This window comes from Felis catus, chromosome B2, assembly GCF_018350175.1.
Source record: "Felis catus isolate Fca126 chromosome B2, F.catus_Fca126_mat1.0, whole genome shotgun sequence".
In the NCBI taxonomy this organism is placed as follows: Eukaryota; Metazoa; Chordata; class Mammalia; order Carnivora; family Felidae; genus Felis; species Felis catus.
This window is the reverse complement of record NC_058372.1, coordinates 122,631,729-122,651,241: the sequence shown is the minus strand read 5'-3', so window position 1 is coordinate 122,651,241 and position 19,513 is coordinate 122,631,729. Positions and strand designations below refer to the sequence as shown.

General features: G+C 41.1%; 1 protein-coding gene across 11 annotated transcripts in view; it reads left to right on the top strand.

Annotated features, from left to right (window-relative positions):
- MAP7 (microtubule associated protein 7) overlaps nt 1–16,832 on the top strand; it is a 178,779-nt gene extending 161,947 nt beyond the window's left edge. For 10 of the 11 annotated variants that reach the window (XM_023254429.2, XM_045058102.1, XM_023254426.2 and 7 more), the window contains 7 exons: nt 460–634; nt 852–953; nt 1,491–1,541; nt 1,645–1,702; nt 4,081–4,183; nt 13,335–13,558; nt 15,296–16,832. In XM_023254429.2, the coding sequence (XP_023110197.2) occupies nt 460–634; nt 852–953; nt 1,491–1,541; nt 1,645–1,702; nt 4,081–4,183; nt 13,335–13,558; nt 15,296–15,306 (724 nt within the window). In that variant the 3' untranslated portion in view covers nt 15,307–16,832. The remainder of the gene's footprint in view (nt 1–459; nt 635–851; nt 954–1,490; nt 1,542–1,644; nt 1,703–4,080; nt 4,184–13,334; nt 13,559–15,295) is intronic. The other variant, XM_023254428.2, reaches the window with a different exon arrangement.
- The last annotated feature ends 2,681 nt before the right edge of the window (nt 16,833–19,513 follow it).

Here is a 19,513-nt window from a genome sequence, read left to right as displayed (position 1 = left end):
CACAGCCCCTGTGCTGACAGCGATCTTGGACGTTCCCTACCCTTGATCCCAACAGGACTCTTCTTACATGGTCCACCTTCCTCCTGCCCTGTAACGGAACATTATAACCTTTATTTATTACAAAGCTTTCCTTGCGGGTAGGGGGTCGAATTCATTACTAAAATCTCTCGTTAGTGGATTAAACAAGTCTCGGCCTTTAAGGATAATTAAGTTGCACGGACTTCCACAAAACAAGCGCTCTCGAAATACTAGTGGTCTCGTTTTCTGTTTACTACAAGGCCACATGAGGCCGGAAAGATGAAGCATGGAGGGTGGCTTCACGTTTTGACCACGAACCACGCTGAGCGTCCCCAGTGGAGATTCCCCCCTACCCCCCCAGCCCTCAGAACAGACTGCCCCTGCTGGAGCCACAAACCCGAGCCTCTGTCCAGGGAGCCCCCCTCGCGTGTCTTTTTGCAGACAAAAGAAAGAGGAGCTGGCGCAGAAGGTGGCGGAGGAGCGGGCGCGGCGCGAGGAGGAGGCCCGCCGGCTGGAGGCCGAGCAGGCCCGGCAGCGGGAAGAGCAGCTGCGCCGGCAAGCGGAGGAGGAGCGGGAGCGGCGCGAGCGCGAGGGCGAGGAGCGCGCGCAGAAGCAGGTAGGGGTCCGCCCGGCGGGGCCCTGGGGAGGGGGGAGAGTGTCCAGGGTGGGGGTGCAAGTCCTCCCGCCCCGTCTCGTGCACGCGCTCGCCTCTTGCACTTCTCCGCGCGCCCGCGCGCTCCCACCTCCGGGAGCCCCCTCCTCACCCCCCACCCCCACCCCCACCCCAGGGATGGGGGCATGGCCAGAAGCACAGGCCGCCTTCTTGTTTCCAGAAGGAAGAAGAAGCTCGCGTTCGGGAGGAAGCAGAGAGGGTTCGGCAGGAGCGGGAGAAGCACTTCCAGAGAGAAGAGCAGGAGCGCCTGGAAAGAAAGAAGGTGATTGCATCTAACGCGGAAACCTGGGATGCTAACTGTGCCCATTCTTCCCCTGACTTGAAGCCACGGGAGGACCCAGACACTAGCTCACTGCTCTCAGAAAGCACGTGTGTTCTGCTCGTGCTCTGCTTGTTTAATCCACTTACGAGACATTTTAGTAATGAATTCGACCCCTCCCCGCAAGGAAAGCTTTGTAAATAAATAAAGGTTATAATGTTCCGTTACAGGGCAGAAGGAAGGTGGACCATGTAAGAAGAGTCCTGTTGGGATCAAGGGTAGGGTAGCTCTCAGGATTCATCATCTCCTCCAAAGAAATCAGTCTTCATAGTGGGGCGCTCACCATAAACAGTTCCTTCTGATTCATGTGCCTTCAGTCAGTTCCAGCTTTGTGAATAATGCCAATTAGGCCAAAGCAGTGTGTATTATAATTACCCAAAGTAACAGAAGTGTTTTAATGACCCATTTGCTTAGTGAAATGTGCCAGGCTAGCCTTCTTTCTGGATTTGATCCTTTTGCTCAATTCTCCCTTCCTTGTAGCGACTTGAGGAGATTATGAAAAGAACAAGACGAACAGAACCTACAGATAAGGTACCGAGATGGCTGTTTTTAAACTATTCCTAATAACTTTTTTTTTCCTTTCACTTCTAACTTTAACATTAAAAAAAATCTCTTTTTTTTTTTTTTTTTGTAGAAAACTGTTGATCAGAGAAACGGAGATATAACCAAGGGAGCTCTCACTGGAGAACCAGGTATTTGCTTCAGTGAATTCAAATAAATTCAAATGTAGACAAGAGTTTTTGAATTAACTCTCTAGAGATCAAGATATTTCTGATTGGTTACACACAAAAAAGTTACTCATTGATGTGCGGAAGCTTAGGTGTGTGTCCTCTAGTCCGCAGATTTTCCCCTTATGGAAAACGCTCTTGCATTTGTGGCAGATGTTTTGTCATATTAGTTTATACTCTAATGGTGTGCTTAATATCTTAAATCACTTCACATTATAAGTATCCATATCTGTGGATATAGATTTGTATATCCCTGTGTGTATACACACATAAATATATATACACACATGATGAGAAGAATTTTGTTGGTGTTATAAAATTAAATTTCATTTATCATTTACTGTCTGCTAAATTAGCATGTATGTATATTTGCTCTTAAGTACTCTAAACGTACACATTTTGAAAACTTGTATTTACAGCAGTTCTCAAAAAAGAATTTATGCTTTTTTAACTTCTGATTTCAGAATAGAGTTAAAATTTCATTAGAAAGTTGTTGAGACCTATAGGCTTTGGACAGAGATCATTAACTTCTTGGTGATTTTCAAAGAAATTTGCTTTAAATAAAAGTTGCCTTAGTGTGTTAGTACCCAGGTTCAATTAGTATTTATTAAGGGGCCTCTTTGTGCCAGGATGTATATACATCCTGCATACATTTTCTTGTTGAACTTCCACTGCAGCTTTGTGAGGTTGAGTGCTTTATCTTGGAGTCAGCAAGCATTTCCAGAGACCTGCCGTGTGCCAGGCCTCCTTGCAGGTGCTGGGAGTCCGTGGGACAGGCCAGGCCAGTTCCCTTCCCCCGAGGAGCAGTGTGACCAACCCAGCTCCCAGAGCTGCATTGCAAGCTCGTAACTCTTCCTCTGTGATTGTACATACAGGTGGTAGGTAGAGAGCCCATCGTGTAGCCTTCCTCTTTCCTCATCTGCAATATCAATATGATAAGAAAGGACCAGAGATACCCCACTTTCCTTTGCTGTTTTTTTTTCTTTTAAGACTGGACTAATCAAATGATTTCATGATTCCTTCATAGTAGACTTTTCATGGTTTTTAAAGATGCCCTAATTATATTTGTTTGGAAGATAACCCTTGTGATCGCCTATTAACCCCACTGCATTATTGCAAATCTTGTAATACGTGGCAACCCTATGAAGGCGTAACCCCCCGTGAGTTATCAGAATGAGCATTTTAGGATGTAAATTGCACCATCGCAGGGTTATTTGAGGGGCTGATGCTGTAGTTCGTGCATGGCCAGTTTCCTTGTTTTTTTTCTTTGTTTTTCCATCTTCCCCCTTCCTGCTATTCCTTTAACAATTCTTTCAGTATTCTTTGTACCTCAGCTCGAGAATCCACCAAGGCAACAGGGAAGGTGAAACTTGCCAATCATCCTATCTGTGTTTATCAACACTCACAATAAGTCTGGTTTGAGTTCATATGCTGAAAAGGGCCTGAGGTTTATCTGGCTAACAAAGATCCCTCTTTGTCCAGTCTCATGTGTGGTTGAGGGCTGAATGCTGTTGCCAGGGCTCCAAAGAGAATTCGAGGGCAGGCAGGCAGGTGAGTTTTCAGACCTATCGGTAATCTCCGAGGCTGCCGACTACCAACTTGGCAAATTCTGGCATCTTTAATAAAGTTCAGTTATCAGACTCCCTGTACCTCTAGCAGTGTTACTGACCTCGTGCTATGCTGTGAAACGAGACTTCCTTGGAACTCAGACCTTTATGAAGGTTTACAAGACTTTAAGGAACCCAGGCCCAGATTTTAGAGTCTGTCATCAATATTGTTGGCTTACGCTGGACTGCGAAGTGAAGCACTGAATGAAGAGGTGGCACAGCTAGGTACAGTTCACTGGCCTTCCATTTGTGAAACTCTTATCTTCTAAGTGCATCTAGAATTAAACTGAGTTTAAAAAAATATTTCTCATCACTTGAGGTAGTTCATGGTGATTTGCTCCAAATCTAAAGATACTCACTGTCAGCCTGATCAGGTCAGCTTACTGCTGTCTTCACCAGTTGCTTTGGTTTCAGCATTATATACTTTCTGTCCAAAGTCTATTCAGTGCAAGCAAAAATAACACCCAACACTGATTGCCACCCTCATACCGTGCTGGACACTGTTGTAAGTACTCCGCATATGTTAATACGTTTAATTCTCACCATAGTGCTGTGAGGTAGGTATTCTTATCCGGGAGGAAGTGGGAGGCACCGAGTTTGTGGCCTGCCCAAGGTCACACAGGTGGCAAGTAGCAGAGCCAGGAGATAAATGCAGGCATGCTGGCTCCTGGGGTTTGGGTTTGACCATAGAGTAGCAGTAACCCTTTGTCCCCTCCTCTTTGCTGTTATGTTCAGTGGTATCTGCCCTTCCGTGTCTGACAGACTCTTCAGGAAATGGAGAACCAGTGGCCAGCCCACATGCCGTTACCTCACACCAATCAAAAGTGACTGTGGAGAGGTGAGTTAGACAACCGGGTCTTTTCTACCGATGCGCATTAGAGCAGAGCACTAATCCCACCAGAACTTCTTAGGCCTGACGGAATTCCAAAATGTTAACATAAAGATTTATTTTTATTTGGGTTCATTAACTTTGGGTAGAGCTAGTAATTCCATACTCAGAAAAAGGCAAAATATCTTTTTACTGAAGTCCTTAAATGTGATAGGTTTGGGGTGCCTGGGTAGTTCAGTGGGTTAAGTGTCTGACTCTTGATTTAGGCTCAGGTCATAATCTCATGGTTGTGGGTGGGTGGCTCAGGTCATGATCTTACGCGCTGAGTGTGGAGCATGCTGGAGAACTCTCTCTCTCCCTCTCTCTTCACTTCTCTCTCTCTCTCTCAAAATAAATAAGCCATTAAAAAATATATGTGGATAGTCAGGTCTGTGTGTGCCTGTTAAAGAAAATTACGGGGAAGAATTTGTTTGTATATATTTAACATGATCTAGACCATATTCATATCTTTTGATGGCATATAACTGCTGTATTTTTACCATACAGAATGATCTAGTAAGTCACAGTTGGTTCTCCAGGAAAATAATTTCGATGCCAATAATTCTTATATTGGTAGTAGGGCTTCTTATAGAAGAAACAAACGGTTGCTAACAACAGTCAAGAAAGAATTGTGGGTTGAAAAAAGATTTCCTTTCTCTTCTTTGGCATTTATATCGACAGCATCATAAGAGCACTCAAAAATGAAAAATCAGGGTGATCCTAGCCTAGGCCTAAAACTCCAGTCATAGAGAAATTTTAGAAATATTTGTAATACTGTTCAAAAAATTTCAGCTATGACTTTTTTTAATGTTCTATGACTTTTTTTATGTTCTATAAGTTATTCTGTCTTTAATGCCAGAGTCTTTGTTGCCATCAGAAAATTGAAGGTCTTCAAGTTAATTTTTTTCTTAATCTAAAAACACACATTGCACGACATTTTGTAATATTGGCAGCAATGAAAAGATGGGTCATCCTAAGACAGACATCCTAAGATGTTCATAAGTCATAAGACATCCATTGATACATTTCTGGAACAGTAAAATCTTTATTTTTCCCACTATAATACCAAAGAGAGGAACTTTCCTAAGAGAGATCTTATTAATAAGCTTTCAACTACGTTGAATAAATTTATTGTCATTACCCAAGATATATATTAAGTCATACTTTATTCTTTTAGTTACAGCTTGATTTTCAAATAAAATATTCATCCCCAGCCGCTATAATTTATGATGTTCAATTCATTACTTTAAAAAAGGAGACTTTTATGAAAGAATAAAAAGTACCACAGGGAGAACCACATTATTACGATAAGGAACAAGTTTAGTAAGCCACTGATAATTTTATCTGATCAATAACAATAGTTTACACGTTAGCTGACTTTTTTCAGTGGTAAAATCATCAAGTAAATAATATGTATATAAATACCTGAAACATAATTGTACCATGTAGACTGAGATAGATGATAAAATTCGATTTTCTTTTAGCCTCTGCACACAGAACAGCAACAGTTTATAATTAAAAAGTATAGCAATATGACCTTACTGATGTCATCCTTCTTCACCCAGGTGACACATTGTCCTGTGTCATACATGTAGTATGATAAGATCCCTGTCAACCATCAGGAAAAATATAAGCATAGACTTTTCCACTGTCACCTAACAATATAGGCAGGTCCTGATTAGTATCAACTATGAACATTAGCATATAATACTAGAATGACCTTAACCAATTAAATTCATTGGCCCCATGTACCTGCCCTTTAAGGAAAAAAATTCTAGCAGATTCCCAGTTATATAAGAGGTACCTTTATTATTTTCACAGAGATAAACTTGGGTTTAAAATGTTAATAGCTTGTATTTGTTTAGAAAGCCAAAACAAAAAATAACACTACTAGCCCAAGACTATTCAAATTAAAAGAGGTCATTTATTGTGAAGAATATTTTTCTGAAATCAAGCCGACATTTATACACGTGGTACTGACTGATCCCATTGGCATGAGGGATGTTCTTAGCTACCGTGAGCTTCTGCATTTATTTCACCCGTGGCTTTTCTCTATTTAAACTGCTTTAAAACCTCAAATCTCTTTTCATACAGTGTACCATGACGTCACTTGGCTTTTACTTGGCACCAACCCAATATTTATATGCCCAGTTCAACCCAGTTCATTTGTCATCAGCCCTTGCCACATAATGTGGTACAGTATGCTCTGAAATACTAATGCAAAGTGAAGCACTAAAATCGTGTAAAACTCAGCTTTATGATAGTCTGCTGTGTAGATGATCAGACTATTCTTTGGGGGCTTTTTCAAAAATTTTTATCAGAATGGAAACATGAACACAGTCCATTTCTGAACGACTCTGGCCGATAGGGGGTGTTTAATGTGCTGTTGTTTCCTGTTGCATGATACAGAGTTTGTGAGATGCAGCCCAAGAAACTCTGATTCTCTCAGTTATTTCTAAATTTATCTTCCTTGGATTTGTGCCCACTGATGTTGAAACAATTTGTATTTTCACTTAGCCTCATCTTTTTTAGTAACAAAAAGTGCAGAAAGAAGCGTTTTTTATTTTTCTAACCTATGTGCAGTTTCAAGGTTAGGACCCATAGTTGTCAAAAACTAGGTTTTAGGGAATAAGTCCTTTCTCACAATTTCCATACCTTTTGTAATTTTACAGGTTTTGTTTCTGTTCTTTTTTTTTCTTTCATCTTTTAAACTGAATATCCCTACTGTGCTTAGTATATCAGTCAGGAGAGAGAAACCAGCGAGATTAATCTGAATAGGAAAGTTTAACTCAAGAATAGTTAACTGATGGGGCGCCTGGGTGGCGCAGTCGGTTAAGCGTCCGACTTCAGCCAGGTCACGATCTCGCGGTCCGTGAGTTCGAGCCCCGCGTCAGGCTCTGGGCTGATGGCTCAGAGCCTGGAGCCTGCTTCCGATTCTGTGTCTCCCTCTCTCTCTGCCCCTCCCCCGTTCATGCTCTGTCTCTCTCTGTCCCAAAAATAAATAAACGTTGAAAAAAAAATTTTTTTTAAAAAAAGAATAGTTAACTGTTACTTGGGATTAGAGCAACAACATATTGCTAGTAGGAAGTCAAGAGAACTCAAGAATAGAGGAGGGGCACGTGGGTGGCTCAGTCGGTTGAGTTTCTGACTTCAGCTTAGGTCATGATCTCACGGCTCATGCATCCCAGCCCCACGTTGGGCTCTGTGCCGACAGTTCATAGCCTGGATCCTGCTTCAGATTTTCTGTCTCTCTCTCTCTCTGCCCCTCCCCTGCTCATGCTCCGTCTCTTTCAAAATTGAATAAACATTTAAAAAAATTTTTTAATAAAAAAGAAAAGAATATAGAAATAGCAGGTATAAAGAGCAGCCACATCCCTGGGCCACACCCAAGGAAGAGTCACCTGCACCATGGCTTCCATTCAGACCTTGTTCGAGAAGGTATGGCCGTGACCCACTAGATGGTGAGGAAGTTGTCGTGTATCTTGATGGTGGAACTTGGCAGATATCTACTCTAGAATGCTGGGGGAGGCTGTTCACCAAGAGGTGTAACAGTAGAGGCAGAGACTTGTCTACCACAAGTCGGCCCTAGGTAGGTGCACGGGGAAGCCCTTCTTGCTGCCGGGGCTGGGCTGGGTGCTGGGGAAGCCTCATAGCACTGCGGAGGGCAGACAACTGGGAATGCCACAGGCATGTGCCGCAGCAGCCTGTCGAGCAAGCACAACCAAACCAGGAAGCACAGTTTTCCTTGCGCAGCGTCTCTCCAGCAGCCTTAAATGGCGAAGCTTGGAGATTGTGCCAGCTGGCAAAGGAAGATTATTTAAAGGACCCTCATCCACCTGGGTGGCTCAGTCTGTTAAGCGTCTGACTCTTGATTTCCACTCAGGTCATGATCTCACAGTCGTGGGATCGAGCCCTGCATCAGGCTCCACGCTGACGGTGTGGAGCTTGCTTGGGATTCTCTCTCTCTCTCCCCCTCTGGCTCTCTGTCCCTCTCCCACTTGCACTTTCTCTCTCTCTCTAAATAAATAAATTAACGTCAAAAGGAAAAAATTTTTCAAGGGCCCACATCCAGTTTCAGAGCAGGAATGAAGGATGAATTTGGAGGCAAAAGCAAAAGAAAACAATACCTGACAAGTTTACCTTGTCTTTAAAAAAGGCTCCTCCTCAGCTCTTTGTCATTCTAGTCCTATTTCTCTGGAGATTCTTCAGCATGAGTGTGAGGTTGAGGAAGAAGAGCTTTAGAACCAAAATTCCCAGGCTGGATTCCCTAGTTTTATCTCTGTTCTCAGACTTTGGGATTAACCTACTTAAATAAGACTTAGTTTTCTCATCTGGACACGAAGAGGCTCCCCCCCCCCCCAAAGTTCTGGAGGGTCCAATGAAATACTGTCTGTGAAGGGGCTCTGAAAACTGTTGTACTATACAAATGTCAGATGTTATTTTACCTTTATCCTTCTAAAGTACGGTGTCCAGAAGACATCAAACACTGGTGTAGCTGCAGTGTCATGTTATAAAAAAATGCTTTTATTGTGTCTGATAGCACACCTTCTCATGCCTCCCATTTTATTGGCCTTTTCTTTAACCACAAAAACATGAGGAATCAGTGTCACCCAGATCCAGTTTACAGAGATTCCCAGATCTCTTACCTCCCTTGTGACTGATAGATAGGTCTTCATCTTCTGAGGATGGTTCAGTTTACAGGTCTCTAAACCCACTGCCTTTTATGTTGTTTACATTTAATGATTTTTCCCGTTGTCCTCAAGGGATTATTCTTACAACTTACATTTCCCAGAATAAACATGATCTGGATACTTAAATTTTACCTCCTCCATGTCCAGTTACTATACAACTAATATTAGCACTGACCCCTGAGGCTACCTGCCACTGAGACTCTCCTGCCTGGAGAAGGACCTGCCCGTACTGACCTTTCATACTCTTCCCTATAAGACAGTTTCCCGCTCGCACTCCCTTGGCTTCAGTGGGGGGCTGGTATTTTTAAACAGTATTACTTCTGAAATCCCGTCATTAAAGTTACAAACAAATCACAACCATGGATGTTCCCTTTTACCCTCAGTTTCAAGTCCACCTTGAAATCACTTCCCAAGTTATTGTTTTTACCTGAGTGCATTACGGTCAATGAAGCCTTCCATAATTCTTGTAATCCGTCAATATGTTTATTAAATACCTTACTAGGCACCTAAAGTAAAGTCATAGATCCCTCCAGGCTGCTCACTAGTGAGTTAAGTCACTAACTGGAGGTTCCCAGGGTCCCTTCCCAAGAACCTGACCTGGGTGACCCTCTGTGGAAATCCATCACGACAAATGCTATAAGCACTGCAGCAGGGTTTATTCTCACTAGAAAACTCCAGTCCTAAGAATGAATATTTTTAATTCAGAATCGGAGGAGTTTCACTTTTCCTAATGCCTCGGCTACCTAATACATTGGTTTACCTTCTCTTCAGGAAAAATAAATGAGTGCGGTAAACTGGGTTATATTCACCCCCATCTCCCCCTGGAGATATGTCAGCACACGGTCTGGAAGCACCCTGGGATGATAGTGTCCTCCTAGTATTTTCCAGCAGCTAGGACTAGGAGTAGCAGCAGTTCCTGGTGCAGAGAAACCCTGCACCAGGAACACCCTGAACCTTTCTTCAGCCTCAAGGGGCCTGAGTGACACTTCTGGCCCCTGTGGTTTCTCCTGCTCTCAGCCTTTGGTGTGCAGTGCTTTTAAAGCCTGAAAACAATTCTCCTTGCCCAACAGGATCCCCACTGACAGTAGGTAAATTGAAGAGGGTTGGAGTTACCAAAACTCTGGCCAGCTTTTAAAGGTACAAAGAAATAAAGGAGCCTGGGCAGGATGATTCCTATTCCAGAAACCATTTTTAGTTCTTGAGAATGAGTATTAATAGAGGGGGAGCCCATAGGATGGAGGAGAGTATTTATTTGTGGATAACAAACTTGCTTTGGAACAAGAAACAGAGGATACAGATGAATGTGTGAGTACAAGTATGTATGGAGTGTGGAGGAGGGAGGACAGACATTAAGTTTCTCGGGTCATTCTGATATATTCTTCCAACCCCAGCAGAGAATCTGTTCTAGTAGCTAAAAAATTCTCATGAGCCACTGTCTTACCTTGCTAATACCCAGAAGACATTTCATCCTGTTCTTGGCTCTGAGGGCTGTCTTTTCAATAGAATGATCCTTCTATCTTAAATGATTTGTAGTAATTTTGACTTTTGACCTAGTGGTTTTCCTCCCAATCTTAGGAGTTTATAATTGTTTTTAGTTTTCCCTAAAGGGAAAGTAACATTGCCACACACCTGTCATTCAAACAGAAGGAAATGTATCACTTTTAATTTTAAAGTTACTTGCTATAACATGACAATAAATGTTAAGAAAGAATAAGGTCCTGGCTACAGTAAGCTGTATGGACTGTCAGATTTTACCATGAACCTAGCCCCCTTCCCTGGGCAGATTTTTTTAAAGTAATCTTTACACACAACGTGGAGTTTGAACTCACAACTCCCAAGATCAAGAGTCATATGCTGCATCAACTGAGCCAGCCGGGTGCCCCCTCTTCGGGTAGATCTTAGACGGACCAAGCAAAGTACACAGCCTTCAAGACTCTTGCACCCAGCTTCGGCTGCCAGAGTATAACCAAAGAACAAGAATTCAAAAGCTGGTGATCTTACCCTGAGAGGACATACAGATGCCTATTCCCTAACCCCAGTGATTCATTTTCAGTTTTATCATTTCTTCTGGTCACTGTGTCTTTTGAACATTTAGTAATTGGACATCCAAAGCATATAGCACAATCATTCCTCTAGTTGTGCTAACAAGTAAGAATGGGTGTGGAGGTCAGCTAGGAGTGGGAGGGGAAAATGAAGTCAACTGTTGACTCAAGTCTGGGTTGGTGTTGCCAGTTCACCTGTTAGCACACGCAAGCCTAGAAGGTGACGGCGGGGATGACCAAGGAACGAGGCTTGGAGACACACCCCTCTGCTGTATCTTTTGCCAAAACTTCTACTGAAAATCTCTTTGGAACGAGAACCAAAACTGTTTCCCCGGTTACAGAAAGCCTTTGTGTTGGGAAAGAACCTGGAGGCTGGGTGTGGTGGCTGGCCAAGCACTTAGAACAGCAATGTGAAGCGTGTGTGTGTGTGTGTGTGTGTGTGTGTGTGCGCGCGCGCGCTTGCACCCACACTCCTGCAGACTCCAGTGATACAAGCCTCCTTGGTGAAATAGCAAAAAAGCACCATTATACTCTGAGTCTGTATAATGTTTTTATGTTATATTTCACAGTCTCATAAATAATACTTTCAGTGTACCCTACAATAACGTTGTGAGACACTTAGGACAGGCTTTTTTTTTTTTTTCTCTCAAGAAGAAAAGTTTTAATGATTAACAAAAATATACCAAAATATCTAAATCATAAATGCTTGAGAATGTGTTCCACAAAATCCTCATTTCTCACCAATTAGGTAAACTATTTCCTCAATAAGGGGGGGGGGGGAAGCAGATTCCTCAAAAAAAGATGCAATGGAAAAATTTGAGGTATATTAGCTTTATGTTACCATTTAGGAAGGAGACAGAAAGAGATGAATTGACATGTTAAAGTTCAAGCAGTTGGCACTATACTACACATCTGCTATTCTGATCTTTGGCCTCTTTTCATAGACCTCTTTCTATAGGTAAATATTCAGTTGATGATCAGTATGTATTCGAAGTTAAAACCTTCACAATTTTTGCTTCATATTCTTAGTCTTTTTCATTTTCCATTTGACAGTTTTAACTCTAGAATTTTGTCAAATGGAATCATTTTTTTAATGTTTCTTTATTTTGAGAGAGAGAGTGCAAGAGCAGGGGAGAGGATGAGAGGGGGAGGAGAGAGAAAGAAACCCAAGCAGGCTCCGTGCTCAGCACAGAGCCTGATGTGAGGCTCAATCCCGTGACTGAGAGATCACAGCATGAGCCCATATCAAGAATCGAATGTTTAACCAACTGAGCCACCCAGGCACCTCAAATAGGGTCATTTTGAGTTGCACACTTGAACAAATTATGAAGATTGCAAATATTATGTTTAACGCTGCCCTCACATAAAGTGAACAATTAAGATAGCATTCATTTGGGGCGCCTGAGTGGCTCAGTCAGTTAAGCGTCTGACTTCAGCTCAGGTCATGATGTCGCAGTCCATGAGTTCGAGCCCCGCGTCGGGCTCTGGGCTGATGGCTCGGAGCCTGGAGCCTGTTTCTGATTCTGTGTCTCCCTCTCTCTCTGCCCTCCCCTGTTCATGTTCTGTCTCTGTCTCAAAAATAAATGTTAAAAAAAATTTTTTTTAAAAGATAGCATTCATTTGCACAGGCATTGTTTTTACTGCATTATAAAGCATAATAATGAACATATAAAAGACTTTCAATTTGGTTTTGAAGGTTTTAAAGAGAGGAAAAAAACCAAAGAGAAACTGTAGGTGGAAAATTAAGGATTTGATGGCCAATTGAATGTACCTCAAAAATAGATCCAAGATATTAAGCATGAATTAATGAGAATCAGATTCCGGTTAGGTTGGTCTTAAACAATTTACCTATAAAATTATGTACATGTTTTAGCAAGCCAGAGCTACCCAGGAAGACCTAGAAGTTGAATAGCCACGTAGCATATAAAATGGCATAATGAACAAAACACAGGACCAGAGATCAGGAGGTCATGCATTCAGTCTGGACCATGTCTCAGTAGTTCTGTGACTCTACAGATTATCCCCCTTATCCCGAAATTATAATCCCCTCATCTTTGAAGTAAAGAACCTAACAAGGGCTACTATTTATCAAACAAAGGTGTGTGAAAATGCCTGCAGTAGAAATTGTTAAATGTGTGTTGAAACAATGATCTATTCTAAATGATAAATTATTCCATTTTATAAATTTCTATAACAAAAAGAACAGATTTTTACAAATAATGTCAAATATAAATATGTCAAAATTCACCATTTTTGTGAATGATATGGTCAATCCGTCTAACATTTGATTCTAAAATTATTTATTATAAAATATTTTTTTGTTTTTTTAAATGTGTTTTCCAATTTTAATGCTAATTCCTTTCAATTTTGATTTTTCAAATCCCCTAGTACTCCCAATTTGGAAAAACAACCAAGTGAAAATGGAGTATCTGTTCAGAATGAAAATTTTGAGGAAATTATAAACTTACCCATTGGATCGAAATCATCCAGATTAGATGTCGCCAACAGTGAGAGCCCAGAAATTCCTTTGAATCCAATTTTGGCCTTTGATGATGAAGGGACACTTGGGCCCCTGCCTCAGGTAGATGGTGTTCAAACACAACAGACAGCAGGTAAGCTTGCTTTGCATAACCATCACAGATATGTGACACTGCGTGAGGGAATGAACCTTCTGCAGTATGACTGTTGACATGTGGCAGTGGGACCACATGGAAAAGATTGTATATGGATCATAGAAAGTGAATTCTGAGTTGGATTGGGCAACTTCTTGGGCCTGCCTCGTTCTCCCACCTGGTAGCACAAATCCAGTCTGCAGCACCCACTGGGTGTCCATCAACTTCTCACAGGCAGTCCTCACAGCCCAACAGCACTCATTGCCAGAACATGCTTCACAAAGACAAACACATAATGTCTGGTCATAACACAGAAACCACTGGGCCTAGTTACCCCAACTGGCGTTTTTTTTTTCCATCTTTCCCAGATCTTCAGATATATGAAGACTGCCGTCATCCTCTCCCATTTTTTCTCTTGTTCAGGCTTAGCAGCTTGGATGATACACTGTTGTCCTTTTTAAGTGTAATAAGGTAGTTAGATTTTAGGAATTGGACACTTATTCAGAACTAGGGGCATATGAGCCCAGTGGTCTTCTCTCCTTTGTTGAATGACTGTAACCTATTGTGGAAACTTACCAATGACTCTCTTATACCATCTCTGGGACTCATACTTGACCTGAATTCTTTGTGCAAAAAGAACAGTAGCTTTATGTGATGCAAAGAAATAAGGAGCAACATCAAAAGTTACCAACTCAGGGGTCACAGCAGCTCAACAACACAGTCTCATCAGTCTCAAAAATAGGTGGAATAATCCTAGCTTTGTCTCTTTTCAAACTTATTTGAGTTCTTTCCAGTTTCTCTTCCCAGCAGATCACTTTCATGTATCGACCACCATCTCTTCATACTTTTATGAACAGACCTGGCCAGATTCAGACTTACTTGTGGTCAAATTATTGTGTCTTTTAGATTCTGTCTGTGACCTTGCGACAAATATTTTCCAATTTATCTGGCTGGAAAAGGCAGTGTTGAACCATCTGTCCAAATGAAGCTAGTCTTTTTTCCTTCTCTAATATACTACCCTTGGGAGTATAATTTCACTTTAGTGATCCACCGTTCTAGATTGTTAAAGGAAGCTATAAGGTCCATTCCAGGTCTGACATTGTGATTCGTAAGTCAGTGGAAATAATCTGATAGCTGGTATGTTAGTACTGCTGATGCAGCTTCCCACTTTGTCGTGTCACAGATTCATGTCACAGATACGTAGAGGGGGAGGGACATCCAGATGACCTGCTGCCTCGTGTGACGGGCCTTAACTCACCTTTTGATTTATCTGTCGTTTCATTCTTACTGTTCTTACACTTCTGTAACTTCTATGAGAACGTGGTCCAGTGTCTGTGATCTGAAATGGTATGAGGGTTCTTTGGGGGTCATGACTGTTTTTTTCAACACACACTTATTTAACCTCCAACCTTAAGCCTGAAGCATCAAGTACTGACGATATGAGACCAATGAATAGAAGTCCCTAACCTCAAAGAAAAGTACAGTTGGTTGATGTATGTCATTTAGAAAAGTAAATGATATAGTCTAAGTTCAAGTAAAGAAAGGGACATGTGTTTCCTGCTAGTGGTAGAATTTGTTAATAATATTTAAGATTCTGAAAAAAATCACCTATTCTTATACAGGAAAATATCTAGAAAAGCATAGTAGTTTTAGAAATGTAAGATACTGTGATAGTATTCTTTAAGTAAGATTTTAGATAAATACTAATTTGCTTTTTTTTTCTGTCTCCTCATATAGAAGTTATATGAGCATTTCTTCTGAAGAACCAAAGCAGAAATTTAATAAGAATTTCTACAATTAATGGAATTCCTTCCATGCTATAAAGGAGCATCCCCATCTTCCAGTTTTCTAAAGATTTCTTGACCATCCTTTTGAAAAGACTTTATTAAAGCCAGCTAAAGACAACAGACTGGATAGCTTTTCTAATAATTTTCGCCAATAGAGAAAAAGAAATTTTCCTTATCCTTCAATACTTTACAAAGGCTTTTTCCAGTGTGCTCCTTCTTAGCAAATCAATATTTTTCTGCATTCTCTAAAAGACAAGAACATTTGGCTATTTTAAAAAATGGGCTGACTAGGCATGATTTTTCACATAAATATTTTGGTCTTTAAAAGCTAATGTAATATTGGCACAAAAAATTTTACCTTTTACAGTATAATACTTGAAAAATAAGTACCTCTTTTGCTCTACAAGTAGAGTGAATAGGAGAGGTGTTTAAATTAAGCCTGTTTGTTAAATATTACTGCAAAGAGTTCTATTTGTAGGAGCAACTATAGGCAGATTACCAGGTTCTTGTAAATGCAGTTTGTACATGGACTTTCTGCAGACCCAGCTGTCATATTCTTGCATCTCCTTTTGCAAAAGTGTACTAAACAGTTTTAAAATGTGAAAAAAAGTTATTTTTTCAGAGCAAGAAAATATACTGTCCTCTTAAATAATGTATTTATAAAGTTTTTTCCAGGTGAACTAATCAAATAAATTAGAACAACATGACACCATTGCAAACTTTGATTTATCAGATGCATTCCTTATGTTACCAGGAGGGAGCATGTTAGTGATGATTCAGGGCTATTTCTGATGTCTGTATATTGCTGCTGTTCCCAGTGATGATGGGACTTACCTTTGCCTTACCTGATCACAAATTATGGGGGTGGGGGGGGGCGGGGGGAGATAGAGATTTAATATTTCTTTAAATAAAAAAAGAATTTGGTTTTGCTCGTTTAAGAGCAATGAAAACATGATGGAATGTTGACTGTGTCTGGCCCACACAGAGCACTGTACGGGATACCTTCACAAATGTCCTCATTCTCTGTGGGACCCGTCAGCTTTGACTTGTCACTCTTCCTCACTTCTGCTGCTGAGCTTAGCTGTACAAATCTGTATTTTCATTTTCTAATGTAAATTCAATTTTATTTTGCCATTTTTAGAAACCAACAACAAAATATTGAAGGAGAGGGGACTCTGAGGGAACATTTTTTTTTTTTTTAATGGCGTGTTTAAAAAGGTAAACTTCTGGCACTATAATATGTTGGCTTTCTTAAGAGAGGGATTGGTTATATGGAATGAGAAACTATTCATTTATTGGATGATATTCTTAAAATCCAAGCTATAGTAACAGCTGTAATTTGTGAAAACATTAATTTGGGGGGTTTCCCTATTCTCAGTTGTCCATGTACACATAGTCATATTAAAAAAAAAAATCTGTTCAACAAAGTTGTTTTATTTGTTTAAGTTGACCTAGCATGAAACACCAAATAAAATGTGTTTGACATAGTTTTACTTTTAGGTTTCTCATATGTAACAACTTCACTTGGATTGATTCTTGGGTTTTCAAATTGCCCTTCATTCAATATCAGTGACATTTCCCCAGTTTCCTCTGAAGAGAAATATAGAACCGGTTTATTTAAAATTTAAAACAGTAGTTCTGTTTTGGCTAGGTTTTCCTGGTTTCATTTGTATTTTATTTATTTACTTATTTTTGAGAGAGAGAGAGAAAGTGAGGGAGGGGCAGAGAGAGAGAATCCCAAGCAGGCTCCACACTGTCAGCACAGAGCCAGGTGCGGGCTTAATCCCATGAACTGTGAGATCATGACCCGAGCTGAAATCAAGAGTCAGACGGACGCTTAACCGACTGAGCCACCTAGGTGCCCCCATTTATATTTTCAGATTTGAGGAATCATTAACAAACAGCCTTCTAAGTAATCAAGCTTTAACTAAAAGTGATACAAATTAAAAAAAAAAAAAATTAAAAAAAAAAAAAGGGGCGCCTGGGTGGCTTCGTCGGTTAAGCATCCGACTTCAGCTCAGGGTCATGATCTCACGGTCCATGAGTTTGAGCCCTGCATCGGGGTCTGTGCTGACCGCTCAGAGCCTGGAGCCTGTTTCAGATTCTGTGTCTCCCTCTCTCCCTGCCCCTCCCCTGTTCATGCTCTGTCTGTCTCTGTCTCAAAAATAAATAAATGTTAAAAAAAAAAATTAGGGGCGCCTGGGTGGCGCAGTCGGTTAAGCGTCCGACTTCAGCCAGGTCACGATCTCGCGGTCTGTGAGTTCGAGCCCCGCGTCGGGCTCTGGGCTAATGGCTCGGAGCCTGGAGCCTGTTTCCGATTCTGTGTCTCCCTCTCTCTCTGCCCCTCCCCCGTTCATGCTCTGTCTCTCTCTGTCCCAAAAATAAATAAACGTTAAAAAAAAAAAATTTTTAAAAATTAAAAGTGATACAAATTTAATTACATATTTTTTAATGTTTGTTTATTTTTGAGAGAGAGAGTGAGCAGGGGAGAAGCAGAGAAAGAGGGAGACACAGAATCTGAAGCAGGCTCTGAGCTGTCAGCACCAAGCTCGACTCAGGGTTTGAACTCATGAACTGCCAGATCATGACCTGAGCCGAAGTCAGATGCTTAACCAATTGAGTCACCCAAGTGCCCCCAAATTAATTATATATTTTTTACATTTATTTTTCAGAGACAGAGACAGAGCACAAGTGGGGGAGGGGCAGAGAGAGAAGGAGACACAGAATCTGAAGCAGGCTTCAGGCTCTGAGCTGTCAGCACAGAGCCCGACGCAGGGCTTGAACTCACAAACTGAGATCATGACCTGAGCCGAAGTCAGACGCTTAACCGACTGAGCCACCCAGGCGCCCCCAAAATTAATTATGTTTTAAAACATGATATTACTAGAGGATGACCTTGACCTTTACAATGGCTTGATTGCTTTCTGTACAGCTCTTAAAGATCAGTATTTACCTGCTGATTTTAAAGAGATCTTCAGTAGGTAGTACATCAAGGGCAGTGCTCAGGAATCAGATATGACCCTCAGTATGGAATGAGGGTGGATAGGCTTTTAGTTTCTTTTTCACACCATTGTAGACTGTCTAGGCCAATGTAGTCACCAATCACAAGATCATTTGGTAGAGAGCGGCTACTTTTATTGGAAGTGGTAAGGCCATATGTCTCCTCTTGCATAGCCTAATTACCTGATGGGATGTTACAATAAAAGCAAATCTAAAACAGAGCTCTCTCAGATGAACAAATATTTATTAGCAAGTAGGGCCTTTAGACAGCTTGGGTAAGTTCCTTCTCTGCTCATAATCCCACAAACACCTTGACCAAAAGGCTCAAAGTAAAGAAGCAATGATACACTTAGGGCAGGTTTATGTAACCTGACTGAATCAGGCAATGCAACCTTAGTGTGGGGCTGAGGGAAAGGCAGCACAGAAGTGAACGCTCCACATCTGAAGTACTAATCAAAGTCTTGAGTTGCAGGGTTTGCCAGATTCTTCTACCTTGTTTCATGTATTTTGCCTCTAAAAATCTTCCTGGGCAATCACTTACGAGCTCCATTCACTAATGAAAAGGTACTAACCTGCCTTATGCTAATTAACAGTGGTATAGATTTAGATGGCAGTATTTAAAGCACCCAGCCACCAGACTGGAGTCCTTCAAATGCTATCTGACCTAGCCCCAGGGTAAGATTAAAGTTACGTGCACATGTACGTTACAAAGTTGAAACTAAAGCATTTTGAAGTAAATTATTGCGTATTAAAATATATTAGGCACCAAGAAACTAGCCATTCTTTTGCATTTTTGTAACCAATGGGAATTATTCAACCATTGGCCTACATCTGATTGTGCATAGATCATTAAAAGGCATGAAATAACTATCAGATCAGATTACAAAAAACAATTTTTAAAAATGTCCTTCGAAGAAATTTCATGCCCCCACCCCATTCCTCTTTTCACTCAACAGACACCTAAGCCCACTCAGCACTCGAGGTGGTCATTTTGTCACATCCTTTGGTACCTCATTAGTTTAGGGGGAAAGCTCCAAAGACCTTGCAAGAAGAGAGAGAAAAGGACCAGCATGTGAACAGAAAGTGTAATTTTAGATCATTACAAATAACACATTTTGTCGGTATTACTTGAGTTTTTGTGTTGCTAGACTTGATTACATTTTAGAAG